The sequence below is a fragment of the Typopeltis vanoorti genome, chromosome 2, assembly GCF_054136105.1.
Source record: "Typopeltis vanoorti isolate ZY-2024b chromosome 2, IOZ_Tvanoo_1.0, whole genome shotgun sequence".
Classification (NCBI taxonomy): domain Eukaryota; kingdom Metazoa; phylum Arthropoda; class Arachnida; order Uropygi; family Thelyphonidae; genus Typopeltis; species Typopeltis vanoorti.
Genome location: NC_143550.1, coordinates 179,733,480 through 179,759,183, shown reverse-complemented (window position 1 = coordinate 179,759,183; position 25,704 = coordinate 179,733,480). Strand labels below are relative to the sequence as shown.

Below are 25,704 nucleotides of genomic sequence, written 5' to 3'. Positions count from 1 at the left end.
GGCAGGAAAACGACCCAGAGGAAGACCAAGATATAGGTGGATTGATACAGTACAAAGTGCTTTAGACGATAGAAATATAAGATCTGATAATATTGGAGTGTTGACAAGTAACAGACTGATTTGGAGGAAAATTGAAGATAGGAAATTAATAATGATTAAATTTTTTTCATGTAGTACTATCATATCCTGTACACCCGTTGAGGGTACATGCAGGAATTTGATGATGATGCTGATGTTAATCAATGAATAGAGACCATAAATATGAGAGTCCTGAAGAATATTAATGAAGTGAACAGTTGGAGGCCATGACAGAATAATTAAAAATGAAGATATTAGAATGAAATCTGATATCATTAGTATTCAAGAATGTGTGAGTAGAACTAACCTTATCATAATCATCTGAATGAAAGAACAAAACAGTTATTTGTTACTTGGGTGCCACAAAGACCCATAGAAAGACCAGTGAATAGAAAGTCAGTGGTTCCTAACCTTTTTAACCTGCTTTCAACATATTTTTATCATAAGCTGCTAATTTTCTATGAAATCAAATAACAGTTCTGAATTTTTAGTATAATATATTTCTGGTACTACATTTTTATAAGCAATATCACCTGATAATATGAAATTATTATTAAGTGCGTATACATAATCGATGGTCTCTGAGAAAGGAAAATATATGCAAAGATTGCATGCTAATTATAAGCAATGTGTAATAATAAAATCTTAAATAAATAAGTAGTTAAAAATCAAAAACAAAGCATAAATTGAATATGATTGTTGGGCTTGTTTAGCCAAACAAAGTGAAGGACATTATTTGACTGAAAACAGTGAAGCATCAAATCTGGTTCTGAATCAAGTATGTTCTGGTATTTTGACTTTGTGGTGTAAGGTGAAAAGCTCTTGCATGTATAGGTAGTTAAAAATGGCAGGCAAATTTTCAGTTTTTCAACAAAGTGATAGATATTCTGTTTTTAACTGCCCAACCAACCACTTGGCTCAAATATATCAAAAAGATATGCATCGTATCCATATCATTTTTTCTATAATATCCAAAGATTCTACTGACTTTGATGGACACTTTGCATCCATGTAATTATGACGGTATAGACATATCCAGGTTGGTACAGTGATTAATCAAAGCCAAAAATTTACAAGATTTTCAGTAAATGACACATAGTGGGCATGAATAGTCCCCATCTCCAAGAAATGAAAATCCAAATTTAATATAAACTTCACTATTTTACTCTTTTTTAATGTTTTTAATTCATGTCAGTCTTTTGAACAGCTTTTGTACTATTTGTGAATTTTGAGTTTTTTATAAGATCATTTTGGGATTAATTTGAGGGATGGTTTTCATTTCATGCACTTTATCGACTTTATATTTCAACACTATTTTTTTCTGCTTCCAGTTTTCAAATTAATCCATAACGGTTTTTAAATTTTATAAAATGCTATGAATTCAGGTTAAAAATTAAAAACAATTTAGTACTGTGCAGCTACACAACTAGCAACGTTTACCAGAGTTTGTCTGAGGTGTGATACACATCAGCATGCAGGTGCTCATGACTTCTCGTACCCCACTTCTACTAAAATCCTGTCGTGCATGTGGCTCTAACCACAATCAAATAGAAATTTTAATCAAATGTCATAAATTAATATTAAACTCTTTTGTAGTTTATAAAAATATACCAATGTAAATAGGAAGTTAGTAATGATGTAAATTTTTCATGTAGTAGAAGTTAGTAATGATGTAAATTTTTCATGTAGTACTATCATGTCCTGTACACCCCTTGTGGGTACATGTCAGGAATTCGATGATGATGATACCAATGTAAATTTAAGCAAATGTCACTACAAAAATTTTAGTGCAAACCCCTGGGGATTTTCAAACCATCAGTTGAAAACCTATGATCTAGGTGGATTGATGCAGTTAGTAACTCATTAGAGACCAAAATATAAGATCTGGTAATACTGGAGACTTGCCAAATAGCAGATTCATTTAAAAGAAAACAGCTGATATGAAGTTAGTAATAATACACACTTAGTAATTACTAAGAGAGCATTATGTAATAATTAAATCTACTACTGTATTGGGAATTGATGATATGTATGTTATGTTTGAAAGTCACTGGGAAATGAACCAGTTTCTAAAATTAACTTTCTTAGATGTACATATCACAAAAATCTTACCTTGCCCATTGTCACTTCTCGAGCTTTATTAGTCTTTAAAAGTAACAAAAGAGTGCATAATAAAACTTTCTGTTGCAGAGGAAGCATGGCACGTGGTCGTGAATCACAACTTAATGGTAGCACTCTAGATCCATAGATTTCATGAAGCACAGCATTTATCTGTGGAAGATCAACTGACTTTGCTGGTGTCAAATTAGCAGACTTTCTTGGACTGCAACCTATAAATTATTATATATCATTATGAAAAAAAGGGCATTAAGAAGCAATATTATGATTATGATTAAAGTGTTCTTGTTGATGAGAAAAAAAAGTGACCTGATATCTCCAACTAAAGTATTCAGAATCATAACAGTACAAATACACTAGTTAAGTATTATTATTATTATATGGGAAATCTTCCAGAGTTCAAAGATTTCACTGAGCTGACAGCACAATTCTTCCTCAGAGGACACAAAGAAACTGAAAAGCACTGTTAAGTTCATTACTGACTGTATATTAAAACCATTATTTCGGAGAGTACCTTAAAAAAACTTCAAGGTTACACTATTTAAAACAGGACTAAAATAGCTATGCTTCTTACCAAATAGAACAAACTGAAGAAGGAACAAGTAACTTGCCAGCCTGATTGGTTACCATACTCACTCTCCAACTAACAGGCTGCAGGTTCAAACCCCCTCCACCCCTACAGGCATAAATTTCCCTACCCAGTGTGGGACTACCTTACTTATTAGAGGCTTCAAAAATTTCCATGTTTAGTCTCTAGAGAAGGATTTCCAGGTTTGTTTAAAAAAAAAAAAATTAAAATTAAATAAATAAAATAATTACAATAAACCTCATCTCAACAAATGATAGTACTACCTTTTGTGAATAGGAGCCACAAACTTATGCAGCATAAATTCCTTATTTAGAAATAATATAAAATATATGAATATTTTATTATTCTTCTTATCTAGCTCTGTTTTTTAAGTGACTAATGTGGTATATCCAAATGCATCAAATAAGCTGCATTGTAGGCAAACACTACTTCAAATATCAAGACAGAGCACTTTATTTTTTTTTTATTCAAAATAAGCTCCTTAAGTTTATACAATAACAGAAAAGCTTGTAACATTTGGAGAAAGAGGCTGTTGTAATTTAGTAATTCTAATAATTCAAATTACCCAGAAAATCTTAACCATAAGCATCTAAGTACAACTCGACCGAAATGAAACAAAAGTACAAATATAACATTCAAAGAATAAACATTAAATCACAATGTATATTCACTCCAACTAAATACAAACAAAACAGTTTATAATAAATTAAAAATTGACCTCTTATCCTAGAATATCAGGAATGTACTCAATTCAAAGCTACTGACTTCTTAAGCAATATCACATAATTTGCATTACAGATGCTTGGTAAATATTAATATACACTATATTCTCAAAAGTACACTTGACAAATTACAGTGAATGCACATGAACTGCAAAAGTGATTTTCTGTAGTGGATTGTTTACTATAGTGATCTCCTTCAGATTAGCAAACTTGCCTGTGCGACTTTAGTTGTGAAGTCTCAACTAACAACTCTCCTTATAACAAACTGATTTTCATCAGTTTGTTATAAGGAGTCTACTGTATTTGAACACCACATTGATCTGTGGAATGAAAAAATTTTTGGTTCACTAAGTATTTAACAGACTGACTAGTTTCATCAATAATTCATCATCACCACATAAAATGCATATTGTGACTTAACGTGAAATACTATACAAATTACAAAGATATACTAAACAGCGACACAATGAACATTGTTCAACAAATGTCATGACCTAACCAAATTCAGCAATCAACCCACCACTCATCCATGTGAGTCAACAAGATCCCTGTTGCTTTATATTAAATCACTAAATTGGGAATAATTATAGCTTTTTGGAGACTTCTTCAAGACTATGGCTTAAATTTTGATTTATTGATATTTCAATGAATTCAATAATCCCCCAAGATAGCATGCTCAAGAAGACTTCATTTTTGTAAGTCTGACATAATTTTTTTTTTTAATTGCAATAACTAGTTTCCAATTTAAATGTATATTATATAAATCATACCATCTAGTCATTCTTTTAAGGCATTAAAGCCCTAAGTTTGTCATTCACTTTGCTGAACTATTACTAATCTGTTGCATCTGCATTATATATATGTAGAAAGTTTTTTACCTTGGTTATACTATACATTAAAGATACCAAGCAACTATAAATAAAGGATTAAAACCAAGTTTATATAATTGCTTATTAGTATTATTATATCACACCTCCAGAGAGTCCAAAGACTTATCGAGGGAGGGCATCAACTCTACAACTCCTCGTCTCACTACTCCACCAACCTTCGTTATCAAACACCAACGCCATCTACCGCCGACTAGCACCACTAGTGCTTTCACAGACAATCACAAACATCCATGCCCATGGGGGATTCGAACCCACAGCCTTTTGGCTGGAGAGCAGATATGCTAACCACTCAGCCAACAAGGCCAGCTTATCTTTAATGTATAGTATACCCAAGGTAAAAAACTTTCTACATCTATCTCTCATCCTGAGATTTTTATTTAATAAGGTCAAAGCACCATGTATAAGTAAAATTTATAAACTCTGCATTACTTCAACCTTGGCATCTTAGGATCTGGCTCCCACTGATGAGCCCCCAATAAAGGTCGAAACCGGTCTGGGTAGTAGCCCTTCCCTTAATGCATAGCATCATACATGTCCGCAAGGAGATGTGCTTTGTATTATGGGAGATACTAAGGAAAGTGATCAGAGTTTACCCCACCTTTACCAGGAGTTGCCTAAGACCTGGAAATACTTCAGGGCAAACTTGACTTACCTGCTTGTTTGCTTACTTGGGATAAAGGATTAAAATTTATATAATTGCTTGGTATCTTTAACACACACACACACACACACACACACATATATATATATATATATGCTGTGTTCATGCATGCACTAAGGATGTCAGTAAAGTATTTTATACTTAATTATGTCCCAATTCTAAGGATCCACGAATATTTTCATGCCAAACTGGATAGTATCTTCTGTAACATCCCAAGACAAACTTGGCACAAACAGTGGGAAATTAAACTCAATTGGAACTCTCTGAAGTGTGCTGAAAACAATCTTATTCAATGATACATCTTTTTTATCAAATGAAAAAATCCAGGGCAATGTAGAAGCACTCTTATTCAGGTCATTGACCTGAATTTGTCATCTGTGCTTATGATCAAAATTACATTCTCCTGTAAGAGCCATGACCATCCACCAGATCACAACTAAAAGAAGCTGAGATGCAAACCATAGACATACAATGTTAATGATCTGAAAGATCCTGTTAAGTGCAGCCAGTTCCAACAGTGCCTTGGCAGCAAATTACCCACTGAGCATCCTGAGATTCTGTAGCTCTGGACAGTATTTAATCTACCATCATTGTTACATGCAAAGAAATTATTACAAGTCTATGAAACACCAAGACTAGTTTGATGAAAATGACAAAGGATTCAGCTTCCAACTGATTTGAATCAGAAAGATTTCTCTTGATCCAAGTGCTCTTTAAAGAAAAAGGAACATCAAAAGCAGACGTTCAAAGATGCAGCACCTCTGAAATAAGTGGTGGTTGTAGAAATCTAAGAAAAATACGGACCTTTTACTATTGGTTTGAATCCCATAAGAGCAAATGATGGATGGATCAATCTTCTTCAAAGATGATATCTTAATCAATGCTTGTTGGAGGGAGCATTTTAAAGATCTCCTCAGTTCAGAACACAAATGTTATTGACGAATTTCTCAACATCCCCCAAGAATCAATTCGGGATAACCTCAGGTCTTTCAACTGAAGTTGAATATGCTATCAAGCATTAGAAACTAATCAATGCTGTTGGTTCAGATGGCATGACATTTATTAGGGCTTCTCTCTCTCTCTCTACCATATACTGAGAAGATTTCTGTCTGCATTCTTGCTAGCTGATAGTTTCCTCTTACAAAAAACATCCAGAATGATCTAAGGCTAATTATAGCCTCAGATCATTCTGAGGCTATAATTAGTGTCAAAACTTTCTCCAGATGCTGAAATAATCTACAGGATGGAAGAGAAACTTAGCCTTAATAGAATTTGATCCAAAACAAAGACAACCAAGAGTATGCTGAAAACAATGCAACTTTCTCTCATTCTAAAACTGAATTTCAATTTGTTATAGACATTTTCAAAGAATCTTATGAACAAATTAACCTAAGTATGAATATCAAAAAGACACAAGTGATTTACCGACTTGCTCCAACTGATTCAGTATAAGTCATTCAGATGGATAGGGTGATCCTAGAAAATGTGAACTATTCTATTTTTCCTATTTCAGCAGTCATTTCTTATCAATGACTGGTATTTATGATGATTAGAGAAAACGAACTCAGGATGACTTCATGCAAAAAGTTTAAAAACATTGGCACAGTTTTTGGGTGTCTGAGAAAATGAGCATTTGACTGGGAGATCCACAGTGCAACCAAATTCTTAGTTTATTTGGCTGTTGCTGATGATTTTACAACACTCCAGCAAAACTGAAGTGTAAAATATGGACCACAGGCACCTGAAAAACCTGGAAAAATTAGTATCAAAAATGGTTCCAAACAATCCTCAAAATTTAGTTGAAAGACAGAAAAATAGTCACATTAACATCAGTATTTTGACTGGAAATCACTGTATGAGTATTGAGAAAATTATCATCACTACAAACTTTACTGAATTGGTGTTACCTGCCTTTCAAAACAGATCTCAGAACCGAGAAGAGGGCCAAGAAATGAGAGGAGAGCAAAAGTGCTTCATGGATGACCTCAAAGCAAATATGAAAAAAAAAAAAAAAAAAGTAACAAACACATTTGGAAAACTAGGTTGGTCAAAATGCAGAAAAGCAATGTCAACAGAACTCTAGGACTGAAACCTGAATGGTGTGTCACTGAGACTGAGAAGAGAAGGCATCATCAATTTCCTGATATGTACCCTCAAGGAGTGTTCAGGCTACTACGACAGCACTACATGATTATTTTTGCATCACTATGAATCTCCTACCAACAATTTTCCTCCAAAAATTGTTGGTAGGAGATTCAGATCTTGGTCTTCCTCTGAGTTTCCTTCCTGCCATCAATTCTGTTTTGCTCGCCTTTTCTCTCCCATTCTGTTTAAGTGGCCATACCACCTTAGATTAGCTATGCTCACACATTCTTAAATACTAACAGTGTCAACTTCATTTCTAATGTCACCATTTTAAATATGATTCTGTCATTGCTAATATATGTTCAATCCTCATCTCCTCCTAATTTTTCTCAGGATCTTGGATCTCTAATCTTTGATCAAGTGCTTTATTTCTAACCCAATTCTCAGATCCATAACTTAAAACTAGAATACTGTTCACTATACTGCTAGTTTAGTGTTTTGATTCATTTCTCTCTTATTTTATATAAATTTATTCAGCTGGCTCCTCACCATACCAACTTTGCTTATTCTTTCTCTATTTCCAAATTTAATTTGCCCTTTTCACTAAAAGCTGTACCTAAATAGCTGAAATATTTTACTTGTTCTAAAGGATCTTCATTCAAAATGCAACTGAAGTTTTCTATGCTATTGCCTATTTTCACAGTTTGTCTTTTTATTGCTGATTTTCATGCCAAATTTGTTACAGCTTATGTAATTTAGTTAGCGAATCCTGGAGACTTGCAGAAGATGTATTTAGGAGTACAACATCATCTGCATAAAGCAAAGAGCTCATCATCATCATCATCATCATCAAATTCCTGCCATGTACCCTCAAGGGGTGTACAGGATATGACAGTACTACATGAAAAAATTACATCATTACTAACTTCCTATCTACAATTTTCCTCCAAATCAGTCTGTTACTTGTCAAGACTCCAACATTATCAGATCTTATATTTCTATCGTCTAAGGCACTTTGTACCGTATCAATCCACCTATATCTTGGTCTTCCTCTGGGTCGTTTTCCTGCCAACCTGGCAGAGAACACTTGTTTTGCTAATCTTTCCTCTCCCATTCTATTTAAGTGACCATACCATCTGAGATTAGCTCTGCTAACGCATTCCTGGATGCTGACAATGTCAAGTTCTTTCCTAATATCCTCATTTTTAACATGATATTGCCATTGATGCCATCTGTTCACGCCTCTAATCCTTCTCAGGACTCTCATATCTGCGGTCTCTAGTCTTTGGTCAAGTGTTTTACTTCTGACCCAGCTCTCAGATCCATAAGTTAAAATTGGTTTGAACACAGTTTTGTATACAGCTAATTTAGTGTTCCGACTAATTTCTTTCTTATTCCATATGAATTTATTCAATTGACTTCCCACGATACCAGCTTTGCTGATTCTGTTGTCTATTTCTATATTTAGTTTACCATCTTCAGTAAAAATTGTGCCTAAGTAGCTAAAATGTTTTACTTGTTCCACAGGTTCTCCATTCACAACACAGTTGACATTTTCAATGATTCTGCCTATTTTCATTGTCTTTGTCTTTTTATTGCTGACCTTCATACCATATCTATTACAACAGCTATTCAATTTAGTCAGAGAATCTTGCAGACTTGTAGCGGATTTATTTAGAAGTATAACATCATCCGCATAAAGCAAAGAGCTGACATTAACATCTCCAATTTTGATATCAGGTTTAATACCACATTCCTTCATAATGTGATCCATATAGATAATGAATAACAGAGGGGATAATGTACATCCTTGTCTCACACCAGATTTAACATTAAACCATCTTCCTGTACTTCCTTCAATTCTAACTGCTGACTCACAACTCAAATACAGACTAAGTATTGCTTGATATAATGCCCCATTGACACCATATAACTGCAGCGTATTGAATAGCTTCTCTCTTGGCACCTTGTCATATGCCTTTTCCAAATCAACAAAACTTAAATACAGATCTTTGTTATATTCCCATGCTTTCTCGACTATTTGTCGTAAAGTGAAGATCTGATCCTGACAGCCTCTATTTGGCCTGAATCCAGCTTGTTCTTCACCAAGCTTTTCTTCCACAATTCTTCTCAACCGTTTCTCAAGTATACTTGCATAGATCTTGCCAGGAACACTCAGTAGGGAAATACCTCTGTAATTCTCACATTCAGTTTTATTTCCCTTTTTATATATGGGTACTATGAGAGCTCTACTCCAATCATCAGGAATTCGTCCCTCTGTCCAGGCTTTCTGAACTATGCAGTGCAGCCACTGTAAGACTCTTATACCACCATACTTCAGCATTTCTGGTCGAATATCATCTACTCCTGCTGCCTTTCCACATTTCAAGCCTTTGATGGCTTTTTCTACTTCAAGTATGGATATGTATTCCTGACTGCATGCCTGGTCAGTGTTTTTTATCACTGTGCTGTCATCACTGCTTGTTTCATTTAGCAGTTTTTCAAAGTAATTACTCCATACTTCAAGGATATCTTTTTCTCCTGTTTTCATTTCACCTTTATCATCTCTAATTCCTTTTACAGCACTCTTTCCTCCATTCCTAAGCTTCTTCAACAACCTCCAGAATATTTTGCCACCTTCTTGATATTTATTTTCTATATTCTTGCCAAAGTCCTCCCATGACTTTTGTTTAGCTAGTTTTACACACTGTTTAGCTTTCTTACATTTGTCTCTGTATTCTGTAAGAGTAAAAGCTGACTTATTTGCCAGGAACTTTTGATATGCTTTCTTCTTTTCCTTCACTGCCTCTTTAACTTCCTGTGTCCACCAGGGAGTTCTGATTTTTTTATCTTTGCACACAACCTCACCACATGCCTCTCTGGCAGAATCAATCAATGTTTCCTTCAGAGTTTGCCACTGAATCTCCAAGGTTTGATTCCTGTTCTCAAACTCTTTCATTTTCTTTTCAATAATATTTCTGTATTTTAGTCTACAGTTTACATCTGAGAGCTGCTCAACTTTTATTCGCTTTAAAACTTTTTTACATGTTATTCTTTTCAATATGAAATTCAATTTTATCCTGCTCAAGACTAAATAGTGATCACTTCCAATTTCAAATCCTCTGTACACTCTGGTGTCCTGCACCAGGGAGAAAACATCACTATCAACAATAACATAGTCAATGAGACTTTTCTTATTCCTAGCCTCTTCTCTCCATGTGAATTTGTGCACATTTTTATGTTGGAACATGGTGTTAGTAATAACCAGTCCATGTCCTGAGCAGAAATCCAACAGATATTTGCCATTATTATTAGCTTTGCTCTTTTCTCCAAATTTTCCCAAAATATTTTTGTATGTCTCACAATCATTTCCTACTCTACTATTTAGATCCCCAACAAGGACCAACTTTTCCTTTTTCATTGTGTCAGTTGCTTTTTCTAAAGCCTCAAAAAATTCCTCCACTTCTACCTTAGTAGAGCCTTCTGTGGGACCATAGGCACAAATAAGTCTCATTGTCCAGTTCCCCATTCTCATATTTGCCCACATTACTCTACTTGAGACTGACTGCCATTCAAGAAGATTAGCCTCGTATTTTGTGTTGAATACTATGGCTACTCCTTCTTTTCCTTGATTGTTATTGCCTGAATATAACATTTTGTATTTATTGCTCAGAAAGATCTCACCAGTTTTGGTCTTTTTTGTTTCAGTCACCCCTATTATGTCGATCTGGTACTTATCTAATTCCTCAGCTAGCTCCATTTCTTTGCCATTCAGGCTTCTTACGTTGATAGTACCGATCTTTAACTCTGGTGATGTTGAGTTGGGCTTTGTTTTCAGATTTGTTCCAGTAGCTGACTTTTCGCTGTTCGCCCTGGTTCCCTGGCGAAAACAACGGGGGCCTTGTTTAACCGGGCGACGCCCCAGCCGGCATGAAATTTTGTCATGTTGTACCATCATTTTTTATTTTAGCAAAGAGCTAAGCAAAGAGCAAATTAAGCAAAGAGCTAAGTTTTATATTTCTGATTCTAATATCATCCATATAGAGGAATAAGAGTGGAGATAATGTGCATCCTTGTGTTATTATACCTGATTTTACATCAAACCATCTTCCTGTATTTCCTTCAATTCAAACTGCTGACTTACATCTTAAATATATATTATGAATTGCTCTGTATAATGTTTCATTTACCCCATATAATTGTAGTGTTTTGAAAAGCATTTCTTTAGGCACCTTGTTGTATGCCTTTTCAAGATCTACAATGATTTCTTGACAAACAGTTGACAAGGTTTAAAGGTTCTTCTCATAAAATCTAACCTTGGCAACTTTCGTTAGCCTGAACCCAGCTTGCTTCAGGTTTCTCTTCCAAATTTTCCCAGCCTCTTTTCGAGAATGCTTGCATATATCTTACCTGGAATAGTATAGAAATTCCTCTGCAATTCTCATATTCAGCTTTATTCCCTTTTTTATATATGGGAATTATGAGAGTTCTAGTATTATCATCTGCAATTCAATCTTCTAGCCAGGCTCTCTGAATTATGAAATAATTCAGAGGACCTGGTCAGAAGGTTGAGAGGGCCCCTGCAAAACTTTTATACCTCCATTTGAGCATTTCTTCTTGAATATCATCTAGTCTCCAAGAGCCTCCATACCTCACTTAGTATACACAAAGCCCTTTGGTTGGAAAGATTTGGTTCAATGTTCAATTCCCGTCCAAGATGCGAAGAACCTTTGTGTGGTCTCTTTTGACTAAAGGTGAGTTAGCAAGTCTCATATGGAGGTAAAGGGGGAGTTTCACCCAGAAACTCAGATTTTTTGTTCCCCAAAACAGGCAAATTGGTTGCATAATCATAGCAGACACTGCACCTATGCAGGATAAAAGCACTATAAAGAGCAAGGACAAGAGGATATCATCTAGTCAGCTGCCTTTTCATTATTCAGGTTTTTCATGGCTTTTTTCACTTCAAGTATTAATATGTAAATCCTAATTGCACATTCCTCTTGAAACTTTTCTGCTACTGTACCATCACCGCTTGTTTAACAGTTTTTCAAAGTAATTACTCCAGACATCTAGGACATCTTTATCTTCAGTTTTCATATCATTTTTTATTCCTTTAACGGTACTCTTTCCTCAATTTCCAAGCTTTTTCAATAGCCTCTAGAACACTTTGCCACTTCCTGATATTTATCTTCTATATTCTTACTGAAGTCCTCCCATTACGTTTGTTTACCTACTTTTAAAATAAAAGTAGATAAAATAAGACTTTTACAAGAGACATTATTTGAAATTCCAGACAAAGCAGCTAAGGTTTTTTAATTTCTAAATTTCTGCTGCCTGTATATGAGATCAGATAACTCATCTTCAATTGAGAAAAGTTCTTCTTAGATGGGATTTGAACCCAGATTTTTTTCCAACAAACGAACATCATCGATACCTAATGACCTACAGAATCTCCAGAAGAAGAAAAAGAACATGTCACTGCTAGAAAAGGTCATGTGAATTGCACATCAGCTATCTATGGACTCATGAATAGTTTCTAATACTACACTGAATTCTGCCCTTAAAACATCCCTACAGACAGTGAACACATTACATACAATCCTCCTATCTAAATCTTTAGGATCATTATCTCTCATTTTCTGTTCGGCAAACTAGAAAAGTTTTTAACTGCTGTCTCATGATTTTTTAATTGGATGATTCTTAGTCAACCCTAGTCTCCCATCTCTTGACAATTACCAGATTTAAGATTGAAAAGCATAATTAATAAACTTGTGTGTTTTTTTTAATATTTTATTCTAATTCAATCTCCAGAAGAATACTGAAACCTATACTTACCATCATCAGGCACACACCTCAAAACTGACTGATGCTTCACTTCTGTTTCAACCAATTCCACTGCTCTCCTATAATAATTATAAATTTTAATTATAGTTACTTATAATTATAATTACAAAAGCAATAACCACCAATTTTAATCAAAATTAGCTCATGGTTGTAAAGTTTCTGAAATTTGATAGGACTTTTCAGCAGTTTGTTATAATGGCATTTGTTATAGTGAAAGTTGACTGTATAAGAAAACAGAGCATAAAAATTGTTTGAATCTTTTATAAAACTGCAGTACTAAAATATTCAGGTATTTCATCCTACAACAAAATGGACAGGGCATATATGCACAGCTGGATGACACAGCAGACTATGTACATAGGATTAACAGCACTACCAGACGATTAATCATGTTCCTATGAGGCTAAGTTTTGCATTTAAAAAATGGACTTAGAAAGACAACTTTCTTCTATAAATGAATTTCCACTAATTAAATCACAATATATATATATATATATATATATATTTAACCAGAATAACCTTTTGTCTATACAAGAGTAAATGAGATTTTTGAGAAGAATCCCACAACAAAATAATTTGATCAAAGATCTTTTTCTAATGGGACAAAAAGAAATCACCATAATCAGATATACAGAGCTTTTGAATAACCTGAAATATCTTAGAATTAAAATGTCTGTGACAGGGATTCACTAACATACAATGTCAAAATATTGTAAATATTATACAGCTAGTAGCTTTCTACAAGGAAAAATTATTTACACAAAAAATATGAGATTTCACTGAAAAAACATGGTTCCAGAAAAAAGATTTACTAGTGAGTTTGAATGTGGTTAGCTTGTTCACAAACATACCATGATGAATACAACAGGAACAACTCTTTCCACTAGAGATGGTCAGGTTATATGAATCCTGTCTCAGCATTTTTTTCCCCATATTTAATTATGAGATGTTTGATGAGAGAGAGGGTAAGTTACTGATGAGGATGATTTTGCCACAACTGTTAAAACTATTTATGGAAACCTCTAAGTAGTTCATAGGATTCCATTAAACTAAGAACCTCCTACAATGAGTTTGCTGACCATGGGAAGTGATGATAATATAATCATCACCATCAAATTCCTGCCATGTACCCTCAAGGGGTGTACAGGATATGACAGTACTACATGAAAAAATTACATCATTACTAACTTCCTATCTACAATTTTCCTCCAAATCAGTCTGTTACTTGTCAAGACTCCAACATTATCAGATCTTATATTTCTATCATCTAAGGCACTTTGTACCGTATCAATCCACCTATATCTTGGTCTTCCTCTGGGTCATTTTGCTGCCAACCTGGCAGAGAACACTTGTTTTGCTAATCTTTCCTCTCCCATTCTATTTAAGTGACCATACCACCTGAGATTAGCTCTGCTAACACATTCCTGGATGCTGACAATGTCAAGTTCTTTTCTAATATCCTCATTTTTAATGTGATATTGCCATTGATGCAATCTGTTCACGCCTCTAATCTTTCTCAGGACTCTCATATCGGCGGTCTCTAGTCTTTGGTCAAGTGTTTTACTTCTGACCCAGCTCTCAGATCCATAAGTTAAAACTGGTTTGAACACTGTCTTGTATACAGCTAATTTAATGTTCCAACTAATTTCTCTCTTATTCCATATGAATTTATTCAATTGACTTCCCTTCACAACACAGTTGACATTTTCAATGATTCTGCCTATTTTCATTGTCCTTGTCTTTTTAGTGCTGACCTTCATACCATATCTATTACAACAGCTATTCAATTTAGTCAGAGAATCTTGCAGACTTGTAGCGGATTTATTTAGAAGTATAACGCCCCAGCCGGCATGAAATTTTGTCATGTTGTACCATCATTTTTTATTTTGGTTTAACCAATAAGAATACAATTTGGTCGGCTAAATCCCAAATTGCCAGCCCATCCTCGTTCGTTCAGTATCAAAGTAGATGCCCAACAGGGTGTACCAAGAGAAGGTGAGGATTGGACATTAGGTCAGAAGCCCTGGTCAGTTCTCCGCATTCCTTTAAAGGCTATGTGGAGGTCTCCTCTCAGTTATACAGCTTTGATCCTTAAGCACCCCATGATAATATAATGGATATGTAAATACATTTATCTAAGATGACCAGTATCAAAAGAATGTAAGAATTTAACAACTATCTTAAAAATAGTCCCACAGAAGGCACCAATGTAGGTTCTGGGATTGATCTGACATAAAAAAAATTATTAATAATCTTTATTTACATGCATTAGCTAAACACCAGTGTACAGGAAATGTGTTTACTGCACGTTATTTATTTTCATGATATCGATGGCAACACAGAATGATAAGAAAATATTTATTAACTTATTTGCTGATATTTCACTGGTATTATATCCAGCATCTTCAGAGCACAAAAACAGTTTGTCACAGTACGAACAACAATTAGGTATAACAGTGGGACTAATTTAAAAAATGTAATGGATAACACAAGGACCTAAAGTCCTAATTACGCTTTAGGATAAACCTTACTACAATGTATTAAATATTATAGCATTACTGAAAAACTGTTATATTATACAAATAAAAGAAAATTTAATTAAATAAGACAACATACTGTATGAATAAGAAAGAGATGTAGCATTAACTGCCATTTCATCATCATCGAATTCCTGATATGTATAATCAGGGGGAAGGGATGTACAGGATAATTATGATAGCATTACATGAAAAAGTTAGTGATCAACAATTTTCCTTCAAATTAATCTCTTATCTGTCAAGACTCCCACTTCAACATCATCATATCATATATTTCTATATTTCTGCCCATTTACATCTTGTTTTTCCTCTGGGTCTTTTTCTTGCAAACCTGGCAAAGAACACTTGTTTGCCAATCTTTCCTCTCTCATTTTGTTTAAGTGATTTTACCACCAGAGATTAGCTCTGCTAACACATTCCTGAATACTAAGAATGGTAACTTATTTCCTAATATACTCATGTTTAATGTGATACTACCATTGATGATCTGTTCACACCACTAATCTTTCTCAGAAATCTCATATCAGAACTCTCTGATCAAGTTTATTTCTAACTCAGCTCAGATCCACAGGTTAAAACTGGTTCAAGCACAGTCTTGTATATACAATTAATTTAGAGTTTTGACTAATTCCTTTCTTATTAAATATAAATTTATTCAGCTGACTTCCTACCATAGCAACTTTAGTAATTCTGTTGTCTATTTCCATATTTAATTTGCCATCTTAACCAAAAATTGTGTCTAAATAGCTGAAATGCTTTAACCATTCAGGATACAGTTGATAATAATCCTTCAACTAATGGATGCATATTAATCCCTCCAAATTTATTACAAGTTATTCAATTTACTCGGGGAATACTGCAGACTTGCTGATTTATTCAGAAGTATATCATCATCTGTCAAGTAAAGTAAACTGCTACGATTAATAAACCAATTTTGATATCAGATTTAATACCACTTTCCCTCATAATGTGATCCATATAGATGATGAATAACAGTGAAGATAATGTGCATCCTTGTCACACACCTGATTTTACTTCAAACTATCTTCTTGTACCTCCTTCAATTCTAACTGCTAACTTACAGCTTAAATAGAGACTATGTATTGTTTGATATAATGTTCCATTTACACCATAACTGTAGCATTTTGAAGAGCTTTCCTCTTGGCTCCTTGTCATATGCCTTTTCCAGATCAACAAAATTTAAATACAAATCTTTGTTATATTCCCAAGATTTCTCTTGTGAAAAAGTGAAAATCTGATCCTGACAACCTCTATTTGGCCTGAATCCGGCTTGTTCTTCGCTAAGCTTGCTTTCAACAATTGCTCTTAGCCGTTTTCAATGATACTTGCATAAATCTTACCAAGAACACTCAGTAAGAAAATTCCTCTGTAACTCTCACATTCAATTTTATTTCCCTTTTTTATAAATGGGTACTATGAGAGCTCTGCTCCAAATCATCTGGAATTTTATCCTCTAAATTATGCAATGCAGCTACTGTAAAACTTTTATGCCTCCATATTTGAACATTCCTACTCAAATTTAATTTCAATACTCCAGCTTCATTTCCACATTTTAGGTTTTTGATGACTTTTTCTACTTCAAGTATGAATACATATTCCTGACTGCATTCCTGTTGGGAGTATTCTACCACATTGCTGACACTGCTTGCTTCATTTAACAGTCTTTCAAAGTAACTATTCCAGGCATCTACAATATCTTTATCTTCAGTTTTCATGTGACCTTTATTCATTTACAGTACTTTTTAATCCATTTCTAAGCTCTTTCAATAGCTTTCACAATATTTTGCCACCTTCCTTATACTTATTTTCCATGTTCTTACAAAGTCTTCCTATGACTTTTGTTTAGCTAATTTAACAGTGCTTCACTTTCTTACATTTTTTTCTGTATTCTCTAAGAGCATAAGCTAACTTACTTGCCAGGAAATTTCAATATGCTTTTTTCTTTTCCCTGACTGCTTCTTTATTTTCCTGTGTTCACCATAGAACTCTGATTTTTCTATCCTTAGACAAACTCACCACATGCTTCTCTGAATGAATCAGTCATTGTTTTCTTCAGAATCTCCAAGGCTTGGTTCTTGTTTTTAAACTTTCATTTTTTCTACAATGATGTTTGTGTATTTGAGTCTACAATTCACCTCTGAAAGCTATTCAACTTTGATTCGTTTTGTAACTTTCTTTCAAACTTCTTTTCAATTTTATCCTTGTGTCCTGAACCAGTGTGAAAACATTGCTATCAACTATAAACATAGTCAACAAGACTTTTCTTATTTCTTGCACCTTCTCTTCATGTGAATTTGTGCACATTTTTATCTTGAAACATGATTAATCCATGTCCTGAAGAGAAATCCTGCATTTCCCATTATTATTAGCTTTGCGCTTTTCTCCAATCATATCCTACTCTGATGTTTACATTTCCAACCAGAAACAACTTTTCCTTTTTCATTTCGCCAGCTGTCTTCTCTAATGCCTCAAAAAATTCCTCCATTTCTTTCTTGGTAAAATCTTTGTTGGACCAATAAGCACAAATAAGTTCTCTCTGTCCACTTCCCCATTCTGATATTTTCCCACATTGCTCTACTTGATATTGCCTGCCATTCACGAAGATTATCCTCATATTTAGTGTTGAATACTATAGCTACTCCCTCTTTTCCCTGATTGTTATTGCTGGAATATAACATTTTATATTTGTTGCTTAGAAAGATCTCACTGGCTTTTGTCTTCTTTGTTTCAGTCAACCCTATTATGTCGATCTGGTACTTATTCAATTCTTCTGTTAGTTCCATTTCTTGTCCATTGGTGCTTCTTACATTGATAGTACCAATTTCTAATAATCCCCACTTAGACAATTAAATACATACTTCAGATCTTCTTTTTCATTAAAATCTACTGAAAAAAATAAGTAATCACCTGCAAACTTCCAGAGCTTTTCGGATATCACCTGTACATGCTGCAATTTTACGAGAACACAGCTGCACTGCCAATGGTTTAATAACTGGAATTCCATTACTCTTTACCTGTATATGAGAAAAAGTTGCTTATCACACATAACTGCCACAATGTTGGGGAAATGTGAAAACTAAAATTGTGTTTATCAAATTACAGTCCATATCAAATCAGATGCATCAAGCTTATATGCTAAACTAACCTCCATAAGCCGATGTTCTAAGATGGAAACAATTTGGTCTTTTGTGTATGGCTGAAAATGAAGCAGTTGTGGTTTACAACCGCAAGCTTGTAATCTAGGAAGAACTCTATCAGTGAGGTCCAAAGCATTAGCAATACCTGTAAATTGTGAAAAACATTTAACATTTATTTATATCATACAATTCAAAATACATTTTGATAACTAAAATGACAAATGTCAATCTGACTGATTGAAAAACAATTGATATCATTATGTTGAATTTTTTTCTTGACAATTATTCATAAGACTATTACCTCAACCAAATCAATAGTTTCCACAATACCATCAAATTCACATTAGAAATGAAAAAAGATAAAAAACTGCCATTCCTTGACATTTTAATAAAGAAACAATCCAATAATAGTATCAACCTATCTGTATACAGAAAACCTACAAATACTGGACGTTACCTCCATTTCAACTCAGCTCATCACATAGCTCAGAAACTTAGCATTATCCATAGTCTCAAGAAAAGAGCTATACAGTATACGACAGACAAGGATGACCTACTAACGGAATTAACCACAATATCCAGAACTTTCTTTAAATTGTTACCCAAAAAGACTCTATAACAAGATTCTCTTTACTGATATACCACATCGACAACATGATGACGTCCAATACATCAGTACAATTACGATTCCTTTTGTCAGCAACCTTTCCAAAAAATTAGCTAACCTTTTAAAACCACATATGATCAGAGTGGCATTCAAACCAATCAACACTATTCAGAAATTTTTAAGATCACCGAAAGATCCTCACCCATTCTACAAGTACTCTGGAGTATATAATATACCTTGCTCATGTGGTATTAGTTATGTAGGTCAGACCTCTAGAAGCTTTGAAACGAGAAAGAAAGAACACATAGGATATGTCAGAAATAACAGACAAGACATTTCAGGCCTTTCATGCCACTTTGCCTCTACTAACCATCACATTGAGTGGGATAAGAGCCTTATGCCATACATAGAAGATAACTACCATTCAAGAACCTTTAAAGAAGCAGCTACAGTCGCCCGTAAAACTGAAAACCTAAACAAGAATCAAGGTCTAATTTTACCAGAAATTTGGAAACCATCAGTTATAACCTAGTCTGTAACCTTCATTTTAGCTTACTAGTTTGTATTCCCTGAGGATGCCAATAGAAAAAGATTGGCGAAACATGTAGGAGGATAAAATAAAGCTACTTGACAAAGATTATAAAAAAAGTCTAATAGTCTTACAATTGATATCATTTTGCAATAAACATTTAATTTGCAAACCACTAAAAAGTTTATATTCTACCCACATCACTTGCTCTCCAAATGCTGTTTAACTATTTGTTCTAGAAGTTGCTTTTCAGACTCTGTAAAAAAACTTATTACAAATAGCATGTTTTCAAAAAAATCACAAGGTCACTATATGATTCATTATCATTACCATTTTCTAGCCAAACCTCAAGACACAACACAAATTCTACCAAAATTCATGTTCACTCCTTCCCTCATTACAAACTGTTTCAAGAGATGCATTTGGTGAACTGGGTTGCTAGTGCTATGCAGCATTTTCACCTGAATTGGCCAGGTAATGAATGGATGACTTGTGTATTTGGGATCGTTAATGAAAATCAGTGTTTTTCTATTATTGTTTAAAAGGTATTTGAAAGTTTATATTCTGCAAATTCTTCTCTCCAATGAGATGCCTGCTTTGTGGTGTATTTCATAAATTGTTTTACCACATTTGTAATAAAGTGCAGAAACTTTTTTTTCAAACCTATCATGCTGGTAAAAAAAATTGAACTTGTAAGACACAACATAACCTTACTCAAAGAATTACAACACTGATGCAAGCTAAAGAAGACTGAGTCAAAACTAACAGCAAAAAATATGCTGTCATGCAATATCCAGGCTGCTGGGAGTACTGGATAATGAAACACCACAACTAGTTTTACAAATATTTTCTATAATCAACAGGAGAAACAGTGACTAATATCAGTTCGTTACAAACAACTATACACTTAATTGTGGTATGTGTACAATATCATAAATTTTCCTGTTCATTTCCAAATCACTTTTATTCTTAAATGTGGAAATCATGTATCTTTTTTTTGCTATGCTAAGCAATTTCAATAATTTTGCGCAAATTGTGGATAATATTGTCATTTATATAAAATGACAATATATGCTGCCCTGGTTGGCCAAGTGGTTAGCATACCCACTCTCCAACCAACAGGCTATGGGTTCGAATCCAGCTGTGGGCATGGACGTTTGCAACTGTCTTTAGGTGGGAGATGAATTTCATCACCTGCCCTGCATTATTGGAAGCCTGAAGCAGCTTGTAAAAGCTCTGGTCTATAGAACAGAGGTTCGACTATATAAAATATATCTTAAAAAATCCTCAGCCCATACACAGTACAAAATGCACAATAGGTTTGCAAATTAACTGTACATGGGTTTTTTATGTCAAAAAAAAAAAAAAAATCCACAATTTTATATACATATAAAAAAAGTGCTTAAGGGTCAAAGCTGTATAACTGAGAGGAGACTTCCTCCACATAGCCTTTAAAGGAATGCAGAGAACCGACCAGGGCTTCTGACCTAATGTCCAATCCTCACCTTCTCATGGTGCACCCTGTTGGGTATCTACTTGGATACTGAACGAACAAGGATGGGCTAGCAATTTGGGATTTAGCTGACCAAATTGTATTCTTATTGGTTAAACCAAAATAAAAAATGATGGTACAACATGACAAAATTTCATGCCAGCTGGGGCGTCGCCCGATTAAACAAGACCCCCGTTGTTTTTGCCAGGGAAATATTCACATGAAGAGAAGAAGCAAGGAATAAGAAAAGTCTCATTGACTATGATATTGTTGATAGTGATATTTTCTCCCTGGTGCAGGACACCAGAGTATACAGAGGAATTGAAATTGGAAGTGATCACTATTTAGTCTTGAGCAGGATAAAATTGATTTTCATATTGAAAAGAATAATATGTAAGAAAGTTTTAAAGCGAATAAAAGTTGAGCAGCTCTCAGATATGAACTGCAGACTAAAATACACAAAGATTATTGAAGAAAAATTGAAAGAGTTTGAGAACAGGAACCAAACCTTGGAGATTCAGTGGCAAACCTTGATTCAGCCAGAGAGGCATGTAGTGAGGTTGTCTGCAAGGATAGAAAAATCAGAACTCCATGGTGGACCAAGTTAAAGAGACAGTGAAGGAAAATAAGAAAGCATATCATAGTTCCTAGCAAAGTCAGCTTTTGCTCTTAGAGAATACAGAGACAAATGCAAGAATGCTAAACACTGTAAAACAAGCAAAACGAAAGTCATGGGATGACTATGGCAAGAACATAGAAAATAAATATCAAGAAGGTGGTAAGATATTCTGGAGGTTGTTAAAGAAGCTCAGAAATGGAGGAAAGAGTGCTGTAAAAGGAGTTAGAGATGATAAAGGTGACATGAAAATGGGAGAAAAAGATATCCTTGAAGTATGGAGTAATTACTTCGAAAAATTGCAAAATGAAACAAGCAGTGATAGCACAGTGGTAAAAAATAATCAACAGGCATACAGTCAGGAATACATATCCATACTTGAAGTAGAAAAAGCCATCAAAGGCATGAAATGTGGAAAGGCAGCAGAAGTAGATGACATTCAACCAGAAATGCTGAAGTATGGTAGTATAGTGGCTACACTGCATAGTTCAGAAAGCCTGGACAGAGGAATGAATTCCCGCTGATTGGAGTAGAGCTCTAATAGTACCCATATATAAAAAGGGAAAAAAACTGAATGTGAGAATTACAGAGGTATTTCCCTACTGAGTGTTCCTGGCAAGATCTATGCAAGTATATTTGAGAAGAATTGTGGAAGAAAAGCTTGGTGAAGAACAAGCTGGATTCAGGCCAAACAGAGGCTGTCAGGATCAGATCTTCACTTTACGACAAATAGTTGAGAAAGCATGGGAATATAACAAAGATCTGTATTTAAGTTTTGTCGATCTGGAAAAGGCATATGACAAAGTGCCAAGAGAGAAGCTGTTCAGTACGTTAAAGTTATATGGTGTCAATGGGGCATTATATCAAGCAATACTTAGTCTTTATTTGAGTTGTAAGTCAGCAGTTAGAATTGAAGGAAGTACAGGAAGGTGGTTTAATGTTAAATCGGTGTCAGACAAGGATGTACATTGTCCCCTCTGTTATTCATTATCTATATGGATCACATTATGAAGGAAAGTGGTATTAAACATGATATCAAAATTGGAGATGTTAATGTCAGCTCTTTGCTTTATGCAGATGATGTTATACTTCTAAATAAATCCGCTACAAGTCTGCAAGATTCTCTGACTAAATTGAATAACTGTTGTAATAGATATGGTATGAAGGTCAGCAATAAAAAGACAAAGACAATGAAAATAGGCAGAATCGTTGAAAATGTCAACTGTGTTGTGAATGGAGAACCTGTGGAACAAGTAAAACATTACAGCTACTTAGGCACAATTTTTAGTGAAGATGGTAAATTGAATATAGAAATAGACAACAGAATCAACAAAGCTGGTATGGTGGGAAGTCAATTGAATAAATTCATATGGAATAAGACAGAAATTAGTCGGAACACCAAATTAGCTGTATACAAGACAGTGTTCAAACCAGTTTTAACTTATGGATCTGAGAGCTGGGTCAGAAGTAAAACACTTGACCAAAGACTAGAGACCGCAGATATGAGAGTCCTGAGAAGGATTAGAGGCGTGAACAGATGGCATCAATGGCAATATCATATTAAAAACGAGAATATTAGGAAAGAACTTGACATTGTCAGCATCCAGGAATGCATTAGCAGAGCGAATCTCAGGTGGTATGGTCACTTAAATAGAATGGGAGAAAAGATTAGCAAAACAAGTGTTCTCTGCCAGGTTGGCAGGAAACGACCCAGAGGAAGACCAAGATATAGGTGGATTGATGCAGTACAAAGTGCCTTAGACGATAGAAATATAAGATCTGATACTGTTGGAGTCTTGACAAGTAACAAACTGGTTTGGAAGAAACTTGTAGATAGGAAGTTAGTAATGATGTAAATTTTTCATGTAGTACTATCATACCCTGTACACCCCTTGAGGGTACATGTTAGGAATTTGATGATGATGATAAAAAATGATAATAGTGATATGTTTTTTTTTTGTTTTTTTTTGTATCTATAGTATGCAGAACTAGTAGTACAACACAATTTCTTCACCATAACACTTCAACTAATTTCTGGAAGTTTGTTATAGTTTGATTCTGGAGTAATTTCTATTATGTTAAAACATGCACCTGCTATAATGACATTGTTAAAACTCTGGTGAACTGTCCTTAGAATGGATTTTTACTGTACGTGTTAAACAAAATGGTAGCAGTATTTTCTTTAGCATTTTGAAGTAGTGATGGCCAGCTTTAATTTCTACAATTAATCATGCTTGTGCTTAGTTGCCTGTTCAATTCCATAATTTAGTATACTTAAAGCTTATCTTATCAAAAAAAAAGGAGGGGATGGGATATATTGACCAAGACATAAGAATTCTGCTTCTATAAGGGCAGTTTCATTTCTCTGAACTTGAAGAATCTAATTAACAATTACATTACTGTAACAATTTTATCCTTAACCCTTTCAGGACCATGGGACATATGTGTCCCATGAAATTCAATAAAACCTATGATTTTTTTCCTACATAATGATGATGTTTTATGTTAAATAGATATCTAATAAAGTCATTTTAATACCTAAAAACTTTGTATTACTTCATAAGTCATTCTGGTCCTGAAAGGGTTAATGAAAATAAGTTTTTATTGTACACAGTATTATACACTATTGCAACTCAGAACTGCTGCTATCCACATCAGTTTTTTTTTTTCCTTTTTTACTTTTGACAAAATTAACAAAAAGAATTCATAATTACCAGCTATTAAAAAATTAGCAAATAATAATAATAATTAAAAGTTTACAGAACTTTATTTTTAATTTTGTAGAAGATAAGTCTAGCAGTTTAGGATTAATACATGACACATGGTACTACAGGACTTTGGAAATTGAACATTGTAATTTTTTTTTCTCTATAGCAACAGATTTCAGAATGTCAATTTTAATTTCAGAGTCAGTACTATATCTGGAAGTATTATAATGAATGTTATAATGCTAGCACATGTTTTAGAGACAACCCAAGGATTTTTTTTTCAAAAATAATGAGCAAAGATTAATAATGCACAAGATATAATCTGTTAACAGTAAATCACAGTAAGACCAAGAACAAGTTCCTGCGTTATCTTTTATTTGCATTTGTTTACAGAAGCAAAAATCAGTTACCCAGAGATAAAAACAATCATATCCATTTGCAATTGCCTAAAAAATAAGTCCCTTACATCCATTGAACAAAGATCATTCTTACCAAGAAGCAAATGTCCTTTGATCTACATCAAAGACACAGCTCACTATCCAGCACTTGTTTGGGTTTCAGAAATGATTACACTGACCACTCATTTTCTTTCTCACTCTACATTCTTTCACTAACCCCCCCCCCCCCCCAAGACAAACAAAAATTATGATTCTGGAGATAACATAAAATATTAACATAATTCATAAAGCTTCAGCTGATTTAGTAGAGAAACTAACTTACCAATAAGAATAACTGAAGAATTTTTCAACCTCGGCCATTCAAATATAGTATAAAGAACCTCCTGATGCTTACTGGTTAGCTGATCTATTTCATCTAATATTAATACACTGAAAAGAAATATAATTCTTATTTGAGTAAAATAAGCAATTTACATTCCATTTACTAATTTTTATTAAAATTACTATTTTTTTAAAAAAATGAAACTTTACAGATTGAAATCAAACAAGAAAGGAAAGAAATGAAACAATCAGTTTTAATCAAAATTCAGTGCTATATCTGGAATATACATATTCCAGATATAGCACTAACGTATTCCAGACATACACACAGATCCAGAATGATGCTCATTA

At 34.1% G+C, this 25,704-nt stretch overlaps 1 protein-coding gene across 1 annotated transcript in view; it reads right to left on the bottom strand.

The window, feature by feature from the left end:
- The window catches only part of Cdc6 (Cell division cycle 6), a 68,292-nt gene that overhangs the window by 23,110 nt on the left and 19,478 nt on the right, over positions 1-25,704 (bottom strand). The window contains exons 6-10 of the mRNA XM_090409790.1: positions 25,355-25,461; positions 18,691-18,827; positions 18,453-18,559; positions 12,979-13,046; positions 2,191-2,408 (exon numbers count right to left, since the gene is read on the bottom strand). Of these exons, the coding sequence (XP_090265916.1) occupies positions 2,191-2,408; positions 12,979-13,046; positions 18,453-18,559; positions 18,691-18,827; positions 25,355-25,461 (637 nt within the window). The remainder of the gene's footprint in view (positions 1-2,190; positions 2,409-12,978; positions 13,047-18,452; positions 18,560-18,690; positions 18,828-25,354; positions 25,462-25,704) is intronic.